General features: G+C 37.3%; 1 protein-coding gene across 1 annotated transcript; it reads left to right on the plus strand.

Moving 5' to 3' along the window:
* The first annotated feature begins 2,249 nt into the window (after window positions 1-2,249).
* Window positions 2,250-9,262, plus strand: LOC143752298 (uncharacterized). Its single transcript, XM_077245425.1, has 2 exons — window positions 2,250-2,305; window positions 4,663-9,262. Exon 2 carries the CDS (start codon window positions 4,673-4,675, stop codon window positions 5,945-5,947), a length of 1,275 nt encoding a protein of 424 aa, XP_077101540.1. The 5' UTR covers window positions 2,250-2,305; window positions 4,663-4,672; the 3' UTR covers window positions 5,948-9,262.
* Window positions 9,263-16,739: the final 7,477 nt, after the last annotated feature.

Here is a 16,739-nt window from a genome sequence, read left to right on the forward strand (position 1 = left end):
TGTTTTTGCGCTCGTGCACGGCGCCTGCACGCGAAGTCGGAGCTGAAGAATAAGCCAACGTCCATCAACCCTATGCTATCAACGGACCAGATACATTTAACATGGAAGAGGCAATCCCCAAGAAGAGGAGGAGGATTAGGGCGAGGGAATACCGTAGTTTTTCGTCAAAGAAACGAATAATAATTGGGAAGGCTTTTGAACGGTGGAGAGAACTCAAAGAATTAATACATTTTAAATCGGACGCCGAGGTTGCACTGTTTCTTCTGGACAGGTGAGTAGTTTCTAGTGCTGACTTTTTTGTATGTGAACTGTGTGTGAAAATATAATTCTTTAAAAAATAAGTGTGAAGCTCGACTAAACTTGGATAGCTCTAGCGAATATTAGATTGTAGGGATTTAGTGTGTGAGTTGCGTTTGTTATATGTGTCCACTTTGATGTGTAGCCATAACATTGTACTATTAGCAATAACACTAGCCTACGTTCAGGACTAACGTTAGCCGAATAATAATAATAAGCTGTTATAATATTATTCCAGATAGCTGTTGTTACCATGAGTTTTCCCCATAACGTTAGATCTGTAGCTATATGACTGATTCTGGTACGTTTTATCATACTGCTGCTTCCAGTGAAGCACCAGCAAAACTCGCTGTATGATATGACATGGCTCGACTGCAGATTTTATATACATGCGCGTGGATGATCGTTTTTTTCATTGTGCACGAAATGGCCGGGAGGGAGGAGCGAGCTAACTTGGTTTGTTTGGGATCTCGCTTCATACACAAACAGAAGTGACGTCACCCACAATCGCTGATACAACCTTTAAGAGCATATTATACAGTATGAGACTTCTTTTTTATTCCTTTTTTTTATTCGACAGATGCCTTTTCAAGATAAACCCAGGGAAGGGATCAAAAGTAGAAAAGAGCGCATCAAGAAAGCGACTGGCAGTCAGTCCAAAGGTGCTTTCACTGATTAACAAAATTGCGGACTATGAATGGATGGAGTAAGAATTTTGGAAGAGTGACAAATCTGAGTGTTTATTATTTATTTGTATTATTTATTTGTATTTTTTATATCTGTTGACAAAGTTTTATATTGGTGTATTGTTGTAGTTATGAACTAGAACGAGTTATACTAATGGTTATATTGGTATATTGTTGAATTAAACATTAAAAAGGATGTGTTAGAGCTCAAGAAAATATAGAAAATTTTATGTAAAAACTGTATTTTGAATAAAGGAAAACTAATATTAATATCGTGGGAGATCTTTTAGTGTTTAATGTTCTATTATATTAGAATTTAAAATGTTTTCTGGTATGTCTGAGTTTTTGGGGTCACCATTGTGCTGAAGAGTAGAGCCTGTGGTTATGTTGACGATTGGCTGAAGACCATTAAGAGTAGACTATAATTACTATATTTTAATAATAATGACTTTGAACACGATATTAAGTGGTTTAAATGTTTGCACATATATTGCAGGTTGCATATTTATTAAGTATTCATATATTTTAGATGTTACATATTTCCATATAATTGTACATATATTTAAAATATATTCTACCATATATTAAACATACATGTTACACTATATCTTTATATATATTATCAATACATTTTCCCATATAAATCGGAATACATTATGTTGGATATTTATAAATATAATATTGCATATATTTTACGATATATAAACACATATATATTCATGTTCAATATATTGCAATATATGGAAAGCGGCAATTTTTTGTATATTTTGCAATATATAGCAATATATTACATGAATAAATAATATATTGCATAATATATGTATCATTAATATATTATTCCATGTATTTCCAATATATAATATATTGGAAAAATAATATATTACAATATATTTCAAGTAATATATTGGTAAATATATTTTCCTTTCGTAAGGGACAGGTGAGCAAATGTCTTGGGTATTTATGAACAGATTGTGTCCCAGTAATCCAGGGGTTTCAAACTGTTTCTAGATCCTCACCAACACATTTTAAATGTTTTCCTTATTCGACACACTGAGCTCCGGTCACGTCTATGAATAATGAGTTCATTCAGCCAGGTTCAATAAGAGAAACATCTTCAAGTTCAGTGTGCTGAGGACGATCCAGTATCAGTGTAGAAACACATGCAGAAGTCAAAGTGTGACGTTAACTTCTCCATAGAAACGACACGCCCACATCGCCGTCCTGTTCAGTCTTTCTCAGATAGTGAGCGAGTCTTACAGCTTATCTGTTCTTCTACAGCAAGAAACAAACTGAAGGTTTAATATATGACAGACACCAAAGAGGTATGATTTCATTTTCTCTCTATTCCACTTGAGAAATAAAAATTTCTCTTTTAAACAAAAGTGATTTTTTATTTTTTTTTTGCTTGAATTTGCTTGAATATACAGTGCACACAAAATACTCTATATAACTGATTCAATCTTCATTTCTGCTGTATGCGCACAATATTTAAGTCAATGTGTTGCTTGTGGAATGTTAGATTGACAACCAGAGAATCTTAAATCATCAGAAAAAAAAACAGGGGACTATATTACAGAAATCTGTTTGGTAACCATTGCAATTTTGGTTAGGACCTCATTTAGGACAAAAGCTTTTACAGAATGACATTTCTTAAGTGCATTATCTTATCTCAAATACGGATAGAAACGGGGTATTGTAGAAGCATCCTAACTTGACAAAAAAAACTAAAAACTAAAAACTGTCTTAACTTTAGGACAACCCCAATGCTATCCTAACTTCAAAATTATTTGAAAGCCAAATGTAAAAATCACATAACAATAGCCCTGTCTGAGAATGGCATCACATGTATTGATGATACAAGATGAAGAACAGAGACTTTTGATGGTGGAAAGACTTGATGGTGGTGCACTTCGATGACAAAATACTAATAAATAATTACAAATAATTATAAATAATCCCATGAAATATATAGGCAGAACATCTCTTTCTGCTGCACTTAATTAAAAGCACACCTATTTTGTTTCTCCATTTTAATCTCTAGCGTTTACTTCACAGCTGACTGACTACTTGGTAACAGACCTGAGAGTTGATTACCGAATTCGATGGAGCGGTTTAAGATTTCCTAACAATATGCTGACGTAGTAAAGTTGCTGTACCTCTTCTCTTTCCAATTGGTGATATTTTAAACAAGATTATGGAACAAAAAGAAAAAGATCACTTGAACAGCTAGTAAGAGATGCTAAAAGAGGCAGACAAACAGATTAATGACCATAATAATAATAAATGACTGATTACTGCCTTCTCTTGTTAAGCCGATTGTTTTTTTATATTGTAATGTCAATATTTTAAAGAATTTTTAGGAATGTACATAGGCTAAAATAATTTTAACACAGTATTTCAGTATTATTTGGGAAGTCTGTGTGTAATAAGCAGGATAAAGTCACTCACTGTCTCATTTTGTAGACTTTAATGTAAAGTCAACAGCCTGACATGAGGCAGAATATCCCTGTCAGGGTTTATTTTGCAAACTGTCCTTGTGCAGTGAAACTGGCAGGATTTTAAACTTCACCAATCAAATCAAAAACATTCAATGACCAACAACATATCCATAAAGGATAAAGCAAATAATTAATTGAAGGATCTGAGGATTCTTAATAGTGTTACTTCAAGAGAGCAACCATACATCTCTTGTGTTTTCTTTAATATAAGATTTGATTTTATAATCATTATAATAATATATGTAGTTGTAATTTGATGTATACCATACATATTATTCATATTACACATATTATTTGTTTGTAATTTTTATACTTTATATAACTTATTTCCTTTCAATTGTTGTTTAATCTTATGATTGTGTGGTTTTAAGGGATGTTTGTCTTCAAGAGTAAGAGATAAACTGTCTCCATTTCAAGGTTTTTAATGTCACAGGATGATGTTGAAGTCTTAGGCAGCTGGTAAACATTTGTGAAATTTGGCACACTGATAAAGGACAGTCTAAACATTAAGCACAGTAGTTTCGGAGTCTCTAACTCAGTCTCACAAGCGCCAACAAAGTTTATCTCATGTTTATGAAAATAACTCTAAAAAAAACTAAAAAAATACCTTTTTACATTTTCTGTCATGACATTTTTTGAACTCCTTATAGACTCTTCACAAAAATCAAACCAGATCATCTTCAGAAAAAAGAAAAAAAAAATTCAGGCTAATAGAAGAGTTTATAGAATAGAATATAGAATAGAATAGAGTTTTGAGTACCAGACAAGACTTGCTGTTAACAGGTTTTACTGGTTTCGAAACAGATCTTTTTTTGACAGGATTCAGATCTGATGTGTTTGACATGTAAATCCATCCGATCTAACAAAATGCTTAGCAATGCAATGAAATAAAAATAAGCTGTAAATGGAGACTTTAAGATATATGTCTAAATGCTCCAATTCTGTGTATAATGTAAAAAAGGCAAAAGCTTTTTTTTATCTGTATTCAATTGAAATATAGTTCAATTGCTGTCCTAAATTCACAATTTAAATACTGGTCAAATGTTTGCAATTCAAGTATAGTTTTATTGCATATACACAGTATATACACTATATACACACACATTTAAAGTAAGCATATTTCTATGAAACTCTTATCTTGTATTTTAATAGATGCCTATATATTCCTCTCTCCTCCTAAGGTACAGGACCATGATGGAAACATTAAATGAATTATACCAGCTGAGAGACTCAGGGTTTGGACGACCCCGGCCCAGACACGGACTCAGTCTCCTCTACTGGTTTGCCAAAGACTGTGTTTCTTTTGGCAATGACAATGTCATGCTCTCTGAATGTGACCCAGCCGATGGAGATTTCGGTTTTCACTATTTTGAGAACAGATATGACGAATATGGGGATAAACTTCTCCCAGACATAGATTTCCCTTACTATGTGGTTGGAAATCTAAATTCACCAGGAGCTGAAGAACTTCCTAAATACGTCTCAAAAGACAACTCTACTGGCCAGCACAACAGCAACATAGACCGCATCATTGTCAGTCTCTACGATGAGGAGGAGTTTCATAGAGTTTATGCAACTCAACACCACGACCGCTCAAACTACGATCCAAACGCCACTTACCGGATCTCCAGAGGCCTTCTCATGATCATCAAGAGGATGTGTTTAGATACGTTTCTGGAGAAGATGGATTATAATACATATATAGAGCCTTTCTTACCAACACCTGTCTTCAATTACAGCCCTCCAACTACAAACACAGTCAGACAAAATTTCACCGCGGTCACTCCATCATCCAGTGATTCAGATGACAGTGAGCCTCCTGAAACACAGAGAAATTACACCAAAACACAGATAGATGAGGACAAGACAGGTGTTTACACATACATACAGCCTTTCTTACCAACACCTGTCGTCAATTACAGACCTCAAACTACAAGTAGAGCAACTCCTCCATCATCCAGTGATCCAGCACACAAACAGCCTCCTTCAGCACAGAACAATGACATCAAAATCCAGATAAATGACAACAAGAAAACAGGTTATTACACATACATACAGCCTGTCTTACCAAAACCTGTCGTCAATTACAAGCCTCAAACTACAAGTACAGTTAGTCCAGGATTCACTGCAACTCCTCCATCATCCAGTGATCCAGCACACAAACAGCCTCCTTCAGCACAGAACAATTACATCAAAATCCAGATAAATGACAACGAGAAGACTGGTTATTACACATACATACGGCCTGTCTTAACGAAACCTGTCGTCAATTACAAGCCTCAAACTACAAACAAAATCAGTCCAGAATTCACTGTATCATCCAGTGATCCAGCACACAATGAGCCTCCTGCAACACAGAACATCAACACAAACATCCAAATCGATGATGACACGTCTCCACAACAGCACTCAGACATTTTACCCAAGAAGAAGGGATTTTTCGAAAGATTCTGCACCATACTTTAAAACGGACTATTATATGCAGCTGCACTCAAATGCAAGCAAGCAAGCAAGGAAATGTTATTTATATAGCACTTTTCCAAACAAATCAATGCAGTTCAAAGTGCTTTACAGGCACAAACATTTAAACAAATACAGGTAAAATACAAAAATAAAATAAAAATGTATAAAAATGTATTAAAATAATAAAACAACATTAAATTACAAACATTATGTAATATTATAGGAAGGCCAGACTAAAGAGATATGTTTTTAATTTAGACTTAAAATTATTTATATTTTCAGCACGTCTTACTTCTTCTGGAAGGTTATTCCAGAGACGAGGAGCGTAGCGACTAAAAGCAGCATTAGCAAATCTTTTAGTTCTACTGTGTGGTACTGTTAAAAGTAAAGAATCCGAGGATCTGAGAATCCTTACAGGTTCATATACTGTAAGCATTTTTAAAAGATAGTCTGGAGCAAGTCCATGTAGTGCCTTAAAAAACTAATAAAAGGTTTTTAAAATCAACACGAAAACTAACAGGTAGCCAATGTAATGATTTTAGTATAGTTGTAATGTGTTCTCTCTTCTTGGTCTTTGTCAATACTCGAGCAGCAGAGTTTTGTATTAATTGTAGTTGATTAATTGTAGTCTTTGGTAGACCAGAGAGGAGGGCATTACAATAGTCAAGCCTGCTAGTTATAAATTTATGCATTAATTTTTCTGTATTGTGCATAGAAAGGAATGGTCTTATTTTAGCAATATTCTTTAAATGATAAAATGCTATTTTAGTAATAGTATACACATGCGCTTTAAAATTAAAATCAGAGTCAAAGACAACACCTAAATTTTTAGCAATTTTGCTTGGATTTAATCCCAGGATATTTAGTTTAGGGGTTATTTTTTCTATCTGTGCTTTTGATCCAATTATCAAAACTTCTGTTTTATCTTTGTTGAGTTGTAAGAAATTTTGCGACATCCAGTCATTTATGTCTTGGATGCAATTTGAAAGTGAATCAATTTGCTCAGTGTCATCCGGCGATTCGGCTACGATAGATTTTTATTTTTCGAATCTTGTAACCCTGAACAAGAAAAATCCTAAAGTCCTGTTTGATACCATATCTAAGATTGTCTCTCCCCTTGCTTCTCAAGTGCCTGTGCACTCAAAGTCTGACTGTAATAGGTTTTTACAGGTTTTTGTAAATAAAGTGCAAGATATTAGAGCTACTATAAATCCATTTCTTGAGACCATATCCTGTGGTTTAGCTGCCTCATACTCTTGGGATACTTTTTCACCTGTCAATGGAGAGGATTTTAAGGGCTTATTGCGTAAAGTTAAACCATCTTCAAGTCCGCTTGATGTATTGCCGACTTCGTTGCTGTAAAAAGTGTTTGATTTAGTTGGTCCGTATGTTTTCAGACTGATTAACCAATCACTTTTATCTGGTTCCGTGCCTACCAATTTTAAACAAGCAGTTGTCAGCCCCATACTAAAGAAACCAAATCTGGATTCTTTTGAACCAACTAACTACAGGCCTATATCTAAATTGCCTTTTCTATGTAAAATTCTCGAGAAGGTGGTGGCGGGGCAGCTGACTTAATTTCTAGAAGGAAAAAATGTTTATGATGAATTTCAGTCAGGTTTTCGCACTTATCGTCGGCATTTGATACATTGGATCATGGAGTTCTGATAAATCGTCTACGTAATGAAATGGGATTTTCAGGGTCTGTTCTAAAATGGTTCACTTCATACTTGAGTGATAGATCATTTTGTGTGTCCGTAAACAACATTTTGTCAGACATGACCCAGCTTTAATATGGAGTTCCTCAGGGCTCGATTTTAGGTCCAATTTTGTTTTTATTGCATATTAGCCCTCTTAGTGAAATAATTCGTAATTTTAATAATGCGTCTTATCACTTTTATGCTGATGATATTCAGCTGTATTGCTCTTTCAAGGAGTCAGAGTTAGGTAAATTAACCGATTTATTAGAATACCTGTCGTGCATTAAGACCTGATTATATAATAATTATTTACAACTGAATACAAAAAAGACTGAAACGTTGATCATTGCTCCAGAACAAAAACGACCCCAAATTAAACAACAACTCTGTTCCTTGGACTCGTCCGTCCAGATGAGTCTGAGAAACCTGGGTGTTTTGTTCGACCAATCGATGTCTCTGGATGGTCATTCTAGACAGATGGTCAGAAATTGCTTTTTTCATTTGAGAAATATCTCTAAACTGAGATCTATACTACCTAAAGCTACCATGGAATTGATCATTCACGCTTTTATCACTTCACGGCTAGATTATTGTAATTCTCTTTTTACCTGTTTTAACAAATTTTCTCTGAGCCGTCTCCAACTGGTGCAAAACGCAGCAGCCAGGCTAATAACAGGAACCAACAGAACGGCACACATTACTCCCATCTTAGTTAATCTCCACTGGCTTCCAGTAAAATATAGAATTGAGTTTAAAATTTTAGTCTTAAATTTTAGAGCACTACATGGACAGGCACCCCAATATTTTGCTGACATGCTGACCTCTTATTCTTCCGGCCGCACTCTTCGTTCTTCAGGTCAAAACCTCCTGTTGGTCCCCAAAACACGCCTTAAAACTCGGGGAGACTGCTCATTTCATGCAGTCGCTCCCAAACTGTGGAATGCCCTGCCTTCGTCATTAGGTGTGGCCAATTCTGTTTTATTTTTTATTTTTTTTAAACAGCTAAAGACAGTACTATTCAGACAAGCTTTCAGTTGACTGAGCTATTATGTTAGTATGTTTTCTGTATGATGTGTTTTAATTGTTACTATTTGTTACACTTGCTATTTAAAGCACTTTGTGATTTTATCTGTGATAGGTGCTATATAAATAACATTTACTTACTTACATATAACTAAAACTAAAAATATATACAGCCAAGAGGTAACATGTATAGATTAAAAAGTAGTGGTCCTAAAATTGATCCCTGAGGGACTCCACACAGTACCTCATAATGTTCAGACAAGGTATTATTAATAGATACTACAAATGTTCTTCCGCTAAGATATGATGAAAACCAGTTTAAACAGTTTCAGATAGGCCAACATACTCACGTAATCTATTTAAGAGAATCTGGTGATCCACTGTATCAAACGCAGCGCTCAAGTCAAGCAGCACCAGAACTGAAGGCCAATTTCTATCTAAGTTTATTCTTATGTCGTTTCCTACTTTAATAAGAGCGGTCTCTGTGCTATGATGTTTTCTAAAAACCAGACTGAAACATGTCTAATTTTGAATGTGTATTTAAAAATGTGCTTAACTGATTAAATACAATTTTCTCTAATATTTTACTCAAAAATGCGAGATTTGAAATGGGTCTATAATTACTAGGAGTTGAAATATCTGAATTCCCTTTTTTATGTACAGGTTTCACTAGGGCCAATTTAAGATCACACGGAAAAATGCCAAGTTGTAGTGAGTGATTTACTATCTCAAGGATATCATTAGATATTGAATTAGAAATAGATTTAAAAAGAGAGGTAGGAATTGGATCAAGAGAACAAGTGGATGGTTTCAGTTCTGTTACTACCTTTCTTAGGGTCTCAACATCAACCAAAATAAACCTTTCCATTTGGATAGTATTATAAGCGCTAGGTAAATACTCCTGGGAAATACATACGATTCTTTACCACAGAATGTGCATTGCCGTGATTTTTGTTCAACTCACTGGACAATTTCATATTTCCCTTGCCTACAAAGACAGAAACAAAAAACACTTTATCATAATTTTTTATCAAGACCGATGGGAAATTTGAATTAGATCTCCTCAGAACAGCTGACATTTTTTTGTGAGCTTTAATCACCATTATTTTTCACCAAATAAAAAAAAGTGTGAAAACTCAACATTCACAAACTGATGATTAATGATTTTCTTCCTGGTTTTGGAGGCTCTGTGTGATCACTTGTACTGGAAACACTGGAAACAACTTTTGGCACAGAACTAACAGCGTCCTGAGTTCTGCTTGAGAACATTTAGTCTTTTTAAATGCAAGATTAATAAATGCTTCCTGGGTACTTATATTACCAAACCATACCTTATTGTAAAGCTTAACAGAAAATTCTCAGTTTTGAACAAATATTTTAGTGGCAAGAAGTTTTATTCGAGAAAACTGCAAAGATACTCAAATGACAATCACAAACACTCTCTATGACGAAGAAATGTAGGCAAGACAGACAAAAAAGCAACAGTTTCATAATAAACACAAGTTTGCTCGATTCTATTAAATAAAATGCGTGTATGTTTGCATAAAGATGAATCACTGCGATAGATATTACTGAGCGACCTGAATTCAATGCAATGAAATGACTGTAAAACCGGGCCTGGTGTTACAGTTGTGCACATGTCACAAGAACAGACTGGAGAAAGTTGTTGTATGATACAATTTTAAATACTGTATTGCTTTATGTTATTTCTAAATCATTGCCAACAGGAAATACTGTATAAAGCATCATCAATGCAGCGACTCCAGTATAAATCCTGTTCATTACAGTACCAGTGGACTCCTTTGTTAGATAAATATTTTTAGGGTTCATACACATTTTTACTATAAAATCTCATGCCTTTTTAGGCATATATTCTTGACCTAATGCTCCTTGAAAGTCTATGTATGTATTGTAAAATAATAAAAACCCATGTTAAAAATGTATAGCATATCTTAACCAAAATGAATGACTATTAATGCTCTTTGTTTGCTTGCTATTTGTTTTGATAAATGCAAGCTGCGACGGTGCCAGACATTTAAAATGACGCAGAGAAAATAACGTCATGTGACTGTAATCTAAGTATTGCAATTTGTTTAACTAATATTATATATTAAACCAGGGCCAGAATTTCATTTAGGAATTTATTTTATGTAGTAAAGTAATCAAAATGTAAATAATAAAACACTTTGCTGTAAAATAACACAAATTATTCAGACAAGAGCAGTGGGTGATTTTCTCTTTGTCTTCTGTTGTTTGATTAACATTAATGACAGAAGGATCAGGAATATTAGGCTGTTGTCACTTTAGGACCTAATGCACAGATCTAATATACTGATACACACGTTTTCTTTCTCCACTAAAGTCATAACCAACATTGTTTATGAGGATCCTCGCCAAGACAGGCATTTGGACAACATTTGTGCGTATTTGGCATTTAAGTGCAATACGCTGTAAAAAATAACTCAATGTTGTACTGGGCAGCTTTTTGTGAGGTGACTTTATGTGTGTGCGCTTCGAATGTGAAGAGTGCACAGAAAACCGTCTCTTTTAGAGAACATGCGAGTACAGAATGGTTTAAAATCTGATTGGTACAAATAACTGATTTGATCTGAAATTCTGACTATATGGATTAATTTACTCATCTAACCTACATGCTACAGTGAATAAACGTTTGTGGGAAATTTCAGCATCATAAGCGCAAGACCTGCCTAAATCTGTGCAATAGATGCAATTCCAGGGCGAAATTAAGGCCCTGATTAAACATATTCCATTGTACAGATATTTGTGAAAATAATTTCCGTGACTTTTTAAAAACTTTTTTCAGGCCTGGAAATTGCATTCAAATGACTTTTCCAGGTTTTTAATGAACATACAAACCCTGGTATTCAATCGAGGCCAATGCTTATATATTAATTTCGTTAAGCTTTCATGAGGTACAGAGCTTTCCTTGCATAACTTTTAATCATGAAAGATAGATTTTGTAAATTGGACATGTATACATATATGTGTGTGTAAACCAATATTTGTATTGTATGTCTTAAAACAGACTCTTTACCTTAATTGTGACTTAATATATGATATGAAGCTTTTGATAGAGGGATTATGGGAGGAGGAGAAAGTGATTGAATGTTAACATCACATCATGTAAAACTAACACTTGACTAACACCATATGATATATGGTCCTTTCTATCCTTTTATTTTTCTAGTTTAATCCGCAAATGCTGTGTAAAAACGACTTGAATAATGCCTTTCTGTAGTCGAGGTCGGTAGGCCTGCAAGAGTCTAGGAGTCAGATAAAATGTTCCCAGTTAAAAAATATTTACATACGTAAGAGAAGCATATAATGGGATGTTGAAGAGACCAATGTGGATGAAGATGAACATGATAAAAGGAAGTAGGAGGGCTTTGAATCTTTTTTTATATATATATTATCATATCAACTTGAAAGTCTTTGATTTTACTGAATAAATACTGTATTTTCGGTTTAAAAGAGGCTTCAGATACCTTTTATTTGACAATTTTACTATTAAGTGGCCAGACTTTAATTTTACTGGTGAATTTTGCCACTTATTTAGCCAAAAAAGGATTTAAATGAGACGAGCAGAAGAGATTCATCCAAGGGAGAAAACACTAGTGGTGCTTCAATTATTTCAATGGGACATACAGGTACATCAATCATCACAGGAAGCCTGCACTTGACAAATGATTTCATGCACTCGTTATCTACTGTAAATGAACTTAAAATGCAGCGTGCATTAGCTTAAATTGACTTTTCGGCCTGATTTCCTCATCGTTCCCTTCGTCACTGACCTTCTGTTTTGATGTGGAGTGTTACTGCACTTTTTACGGTGTATGGGACATCCGACCCGACGTCTTCTGCTCAATAAACACCTGAAGCACCACCTGGAAATAGGTGAAAATTAATTTATTAATTGATTGATACAATCGACACCACCAATGCTTTAATTTTCACTTCACTTTAAAAACTTTAACCAAGAAACTGCAATTTAAACTTCACAATTTCCTATTGCTGCAACATATACGGAGGAATACAAATCACAATTCAACATTAAGTTCAAGCTTTTGTCTGTTCATCAGCCAACAATGATAGTGATGGGTCGAAGAGCTGAAGACCCAGCTAAGCAATGAAGTCATCGTTTTCTGTTTCGGCTTCTGGAAAGGGATGTGGCGATTCATTGAGTGCTCTATATTTCTTTTATACTGAACTGGAGCTGACACTTGTTACAGTGGTCAGCCGGTGACGTCTGGAGTGAGAGAAAGAAAAAAGCCAGCTAACTTTCAAGGTCCGTTCACATATGTTACACTTTGCTGAACAGAAACACAAACATAATGTCACTGTAACATTGCATTTATTTCAGTGCTTCAGTGACAGTGAAGATAGGCATCATGTGAAACTTCAAGAGCTCCTGAAGTCTGACATCAAATACATGGTTCTGGTGAACCTAAACCAAAGCACTGTTTTGATGACAATAACAATAAATGACGTTTATACAGTGAAAAATGGTTGTTCACGAATTAACTCAACAACTACCTCTCATGTACGCCGCTCCTGTCCTGCACAGGTAACACAACGACAGATTAAACCATGTAAACCAATAAATGTTAAGGGATTTATTAACAATACTTACTTATAGTCTGTAGCGAACCTGATGTTATTCATTAAATGCAAAATAAAAAAAACAGAGCTGACTACCACCTCGTAAAGACCAAATTTGAGTGCATTAAAAGAGCTGCTTCAGACAGTTAATTTAGGTGTGTAAAATACCACTTCAGCTCGTGACCCGAGAAAATGAATAATTGAATATAAACAGCCCTCAAAATTAACCTCAATCTCTAATATAACGCTGTAATTTAAATATATTTTAGACCTGTTACAATCAGACAGGTTAAGACCTGAGAATAAAGCTTTTAGCTCTTATTTGTTTACCTGACAGACATGAGAATGACAAAAATCCTTTCCACAGAATAATCCAGTCAAATGAGTCCAGTGCGAGTTGATGTCAGTGTTTATTGAACATTTCCCTCTAGTGGCGCATGTAACGCAACGTGCCCGTTAAAGGTACAGTTCACCTAAAATTAACATTCTGTCATCATTTACTCTGCCTCATGTCGTTTCAAACCTGTATGACTTATGATACACTATATTGCCAAAAGTATTGGGACAACCCTCCAAATCATTGAATTCAGGTGTTCCAATCACTGCCATGGCCACAGTTGTATCAAATCAAGCACCTAGGCATAAAGACGCTTCTACAAACATTTGTGAAAGAATGGGTCGCTCTCAGGAGCTCAGTGAATTCAAGCGTGGTACCGTGATAGGTTGCCACCTGTGCAATAACTCCATTCATGAAATTTCGTCACTACTAAATATTCCATGGTCAACTGTTAGTGGTATTATAACAAAGTGGAAGCATTTTGGAAGCAATTGGGAAAAACAGCAACTCAGCCGCGAAGTGGTAGGCCATGTAAAATCACAGAACGGGGTCAGCGCATGCTGAGGCGCACAGTGCGCAGAAGACCTCCGAACTTCGTGTGGCCTTCAGATTAGCTAAAGAACAGTGCAAAGAGAGCTTCATGGAATGGGTTTCCATGGCTGAGCAGCTGCATCAAAGTGCAATGCAAAGCATGGGATGCAGTGGTGTAAAACGTGGGATGCAGTGGTGTAAAGTGTTGGATGCAGTGGTGTAAAGTGTGGGATGCAGTTGTGTAAAGTGTGGGATGCAGTGGTCTAAAGTGTTGGATGCAGTGGTGTAAAGCGTGGGATGGAGTGGTGTAAAGTGTTGGATGCATTGGTGTAAAGCGTGGGATGGAGTGGTGCAAAGTGTTGGATGCAGTGGTGTAAAGCGTGGGATGGAGTGGTGTAAAGTGTGGTGTAAAGTGTGGGATGGAGTGGTGTAAAGTGTGGGATGCAGTGGTGTAAAGCGTGGGATGCAGTGGTGTAAAGCGTGGGATGCAGTGGTGTAAAGCGTGGGATGCAGTGGTGTAAAGTGTGGGATGGAGTGGTGTAAAGTGTTGGATGCAGTGGTGTAAAGCGTGGGATGGAGTGGTGTAAAGTGTGGTGTAAAGTGTGGGATTGAGTGGTGTAAAGTGTGGGATTGAGTGGTGTAAAGTGTGGGATGCAGTGGAGTAAAGCGTGGGATGGAGTGGTGTAAAATGTGGGATGCAGAGGTGTAAAGCGTGGGATGCAGTGGTGTAAAGCGTGGGATGCAGTGGAGTAAAGCGTGGGATGCAGTGGTGTAAAGCGTGGGATGCAGTGGTGTAAAATGTGGGATGCAGTGGTGTAAAGCGTGGGATGCAGTGGGGTAAAGCGTGGGATGCAGTGGTGTAAAGTGTGGGATGCAGTGGGGTAAAGCGTGGGATGCAGAGGTGTAAAGCGTGGGATGCAGTGGTGTAAAATGTGGGATGCAGTGGTGTAAAGCGTGGGATGCAGTGGGGTAAAGCGTGGGATGCAGTGGTGTAAAGTGTGGGATGCAGTGGGGTAAAGCGTGGGATGCAGTGGTGTAAACATTTACATTTACATTTATTCATTTAGCTGACGCTTTTTTATCCAAAGCGACTTACAATTGCTATATATGTCAGAGATCGAACGCCTCTGGAGCAACTAGGGGTTAAGTGTCTTGCTCAGGGACACATTGGTGTCTCACAGTGGATTCGAACCCGGGTCTCTCACACCAAAGGCATGTGTCTTATCCATTGTGCCATCACCACCCGTAAAGCGTGGGATGCAGTGGTGTAAAGCGTGGGATGCAGTGGAGTAAAGAGTGGGATGCAGTGGTGTAAAGTGTGGGATGCAGTGGTGTAAAATGTGGGATGCAGTGGTGGATGCAGTGGTGTAAAGAGTGGGATGCAGTGGTGTAAAGCGTGGGATGCAGTGGTGTAAAGCGTGGGATGCAGTGGGGTAAAGCGTGGGATGCAGTGGTGTAAAGCGTGGGATGCAGTGGTGTAAAGCGTGGGATGCAGTGGTGTAAAGCGTGGGATGCAGTGGTGTAAAGCGTGGGATGCAGTGGTGTAAAGCGTGGGATGCAGTGGGGTAAAGCGTGGGATGCAGTGGTGTAAACATTTACATTTATTAATTTAGCTGACGCTTTTATCCAAAGCGACTTACAATTGCTATATATGTCAGAGGTCGCACGCCTCTGGAGCAACTAGGGGTTAAGTGTCTTGCTCAGGGACACATTGGTGTCTCACAGTGGATTCGAACCCGGGTCTCTCACTCCACAGGCATGTGTCTTATCCATTGTGCCATTGTGCCACGCTTTACACCACCCGTAAAGCGTGGGATGCAGTGGAGTAAAGCGTGGGATGCAGTGGTGTAAAGTGTGGGATGCAGTGGTGTAAAGCGTGGGATGCAGTGGTGTAAAGCATGGGATGCAGTGGGGTAAAGTGTGGTGTTAAGTGGTGTAAAGCGTGGGATGCAGTGGTGTAAAGTGTGGGATGCAGTGGTGTAAAGCGTGGGATGCAGTGGGGTAAAGCGTGGGATGCAGTGGGGTAAAGCATGGGATGCAGTGGTGTAAAGTGTGGGATGCAGTGGGCTAAAGTGTGGGATGCAGTGGTGTAAAGCGTGGGATGCAGTGGTGTAAAGCGTGGGATGCAGTGGTGTAAAGCATGGGATGCAGTGGGGTAAAGTGTGGTGTTAAGTGGTGTAAAGCGTGGGATGCAGTGGTGTAAAGTGTGGGATGCAGTGGTGTAAAGCGTGGGATGCAGTGGTGTAAAGCGTGGGATGCAGTGGTGTAAAGCGTGGGATGGAGTGGGGTAAAGCGTGGGATGCAGTGGGGTAAAGCGTGGGATGCAGTGGTGTAAACATTTACATTTATTAATTTAGCTGACGCTTTTATCCAAAGCGACTTACAATTGCTATATATGTCAGAGGTCGCACGCCTCTGGAGCAACTAGGGGTTAAGTGTCTTGCTCAGGGACACATTGGTGTCTCACAGTGGATTCGAACCCGGGTCTCTCACACCAAAGGCATGTGTCTTATCCATTGTGCCATTGTGCCACGCTTTACACCACCCGTAAAGCGTGGGATGCAGTGGTGTAAAGCGTGGGATG

The sequence above is a fragment of the Siphateles boraxobius genome, unplaced genomic scaffold (genome assembly GCF_051911475.1).
Source record: "Siphateles boraxobius isolate OS27281-9 unplaced genomic scaffold, OSU_SipBor_1 260, whole genome shotgun sequence".
Classification (NCBI taxonomy): domain Eukaryota; kingdom Metazoa; phylum Chordata; class Actinopteri; order Cypriniformes; family Leuciscidae; genus Siphateles; species Siphateles boraxobius.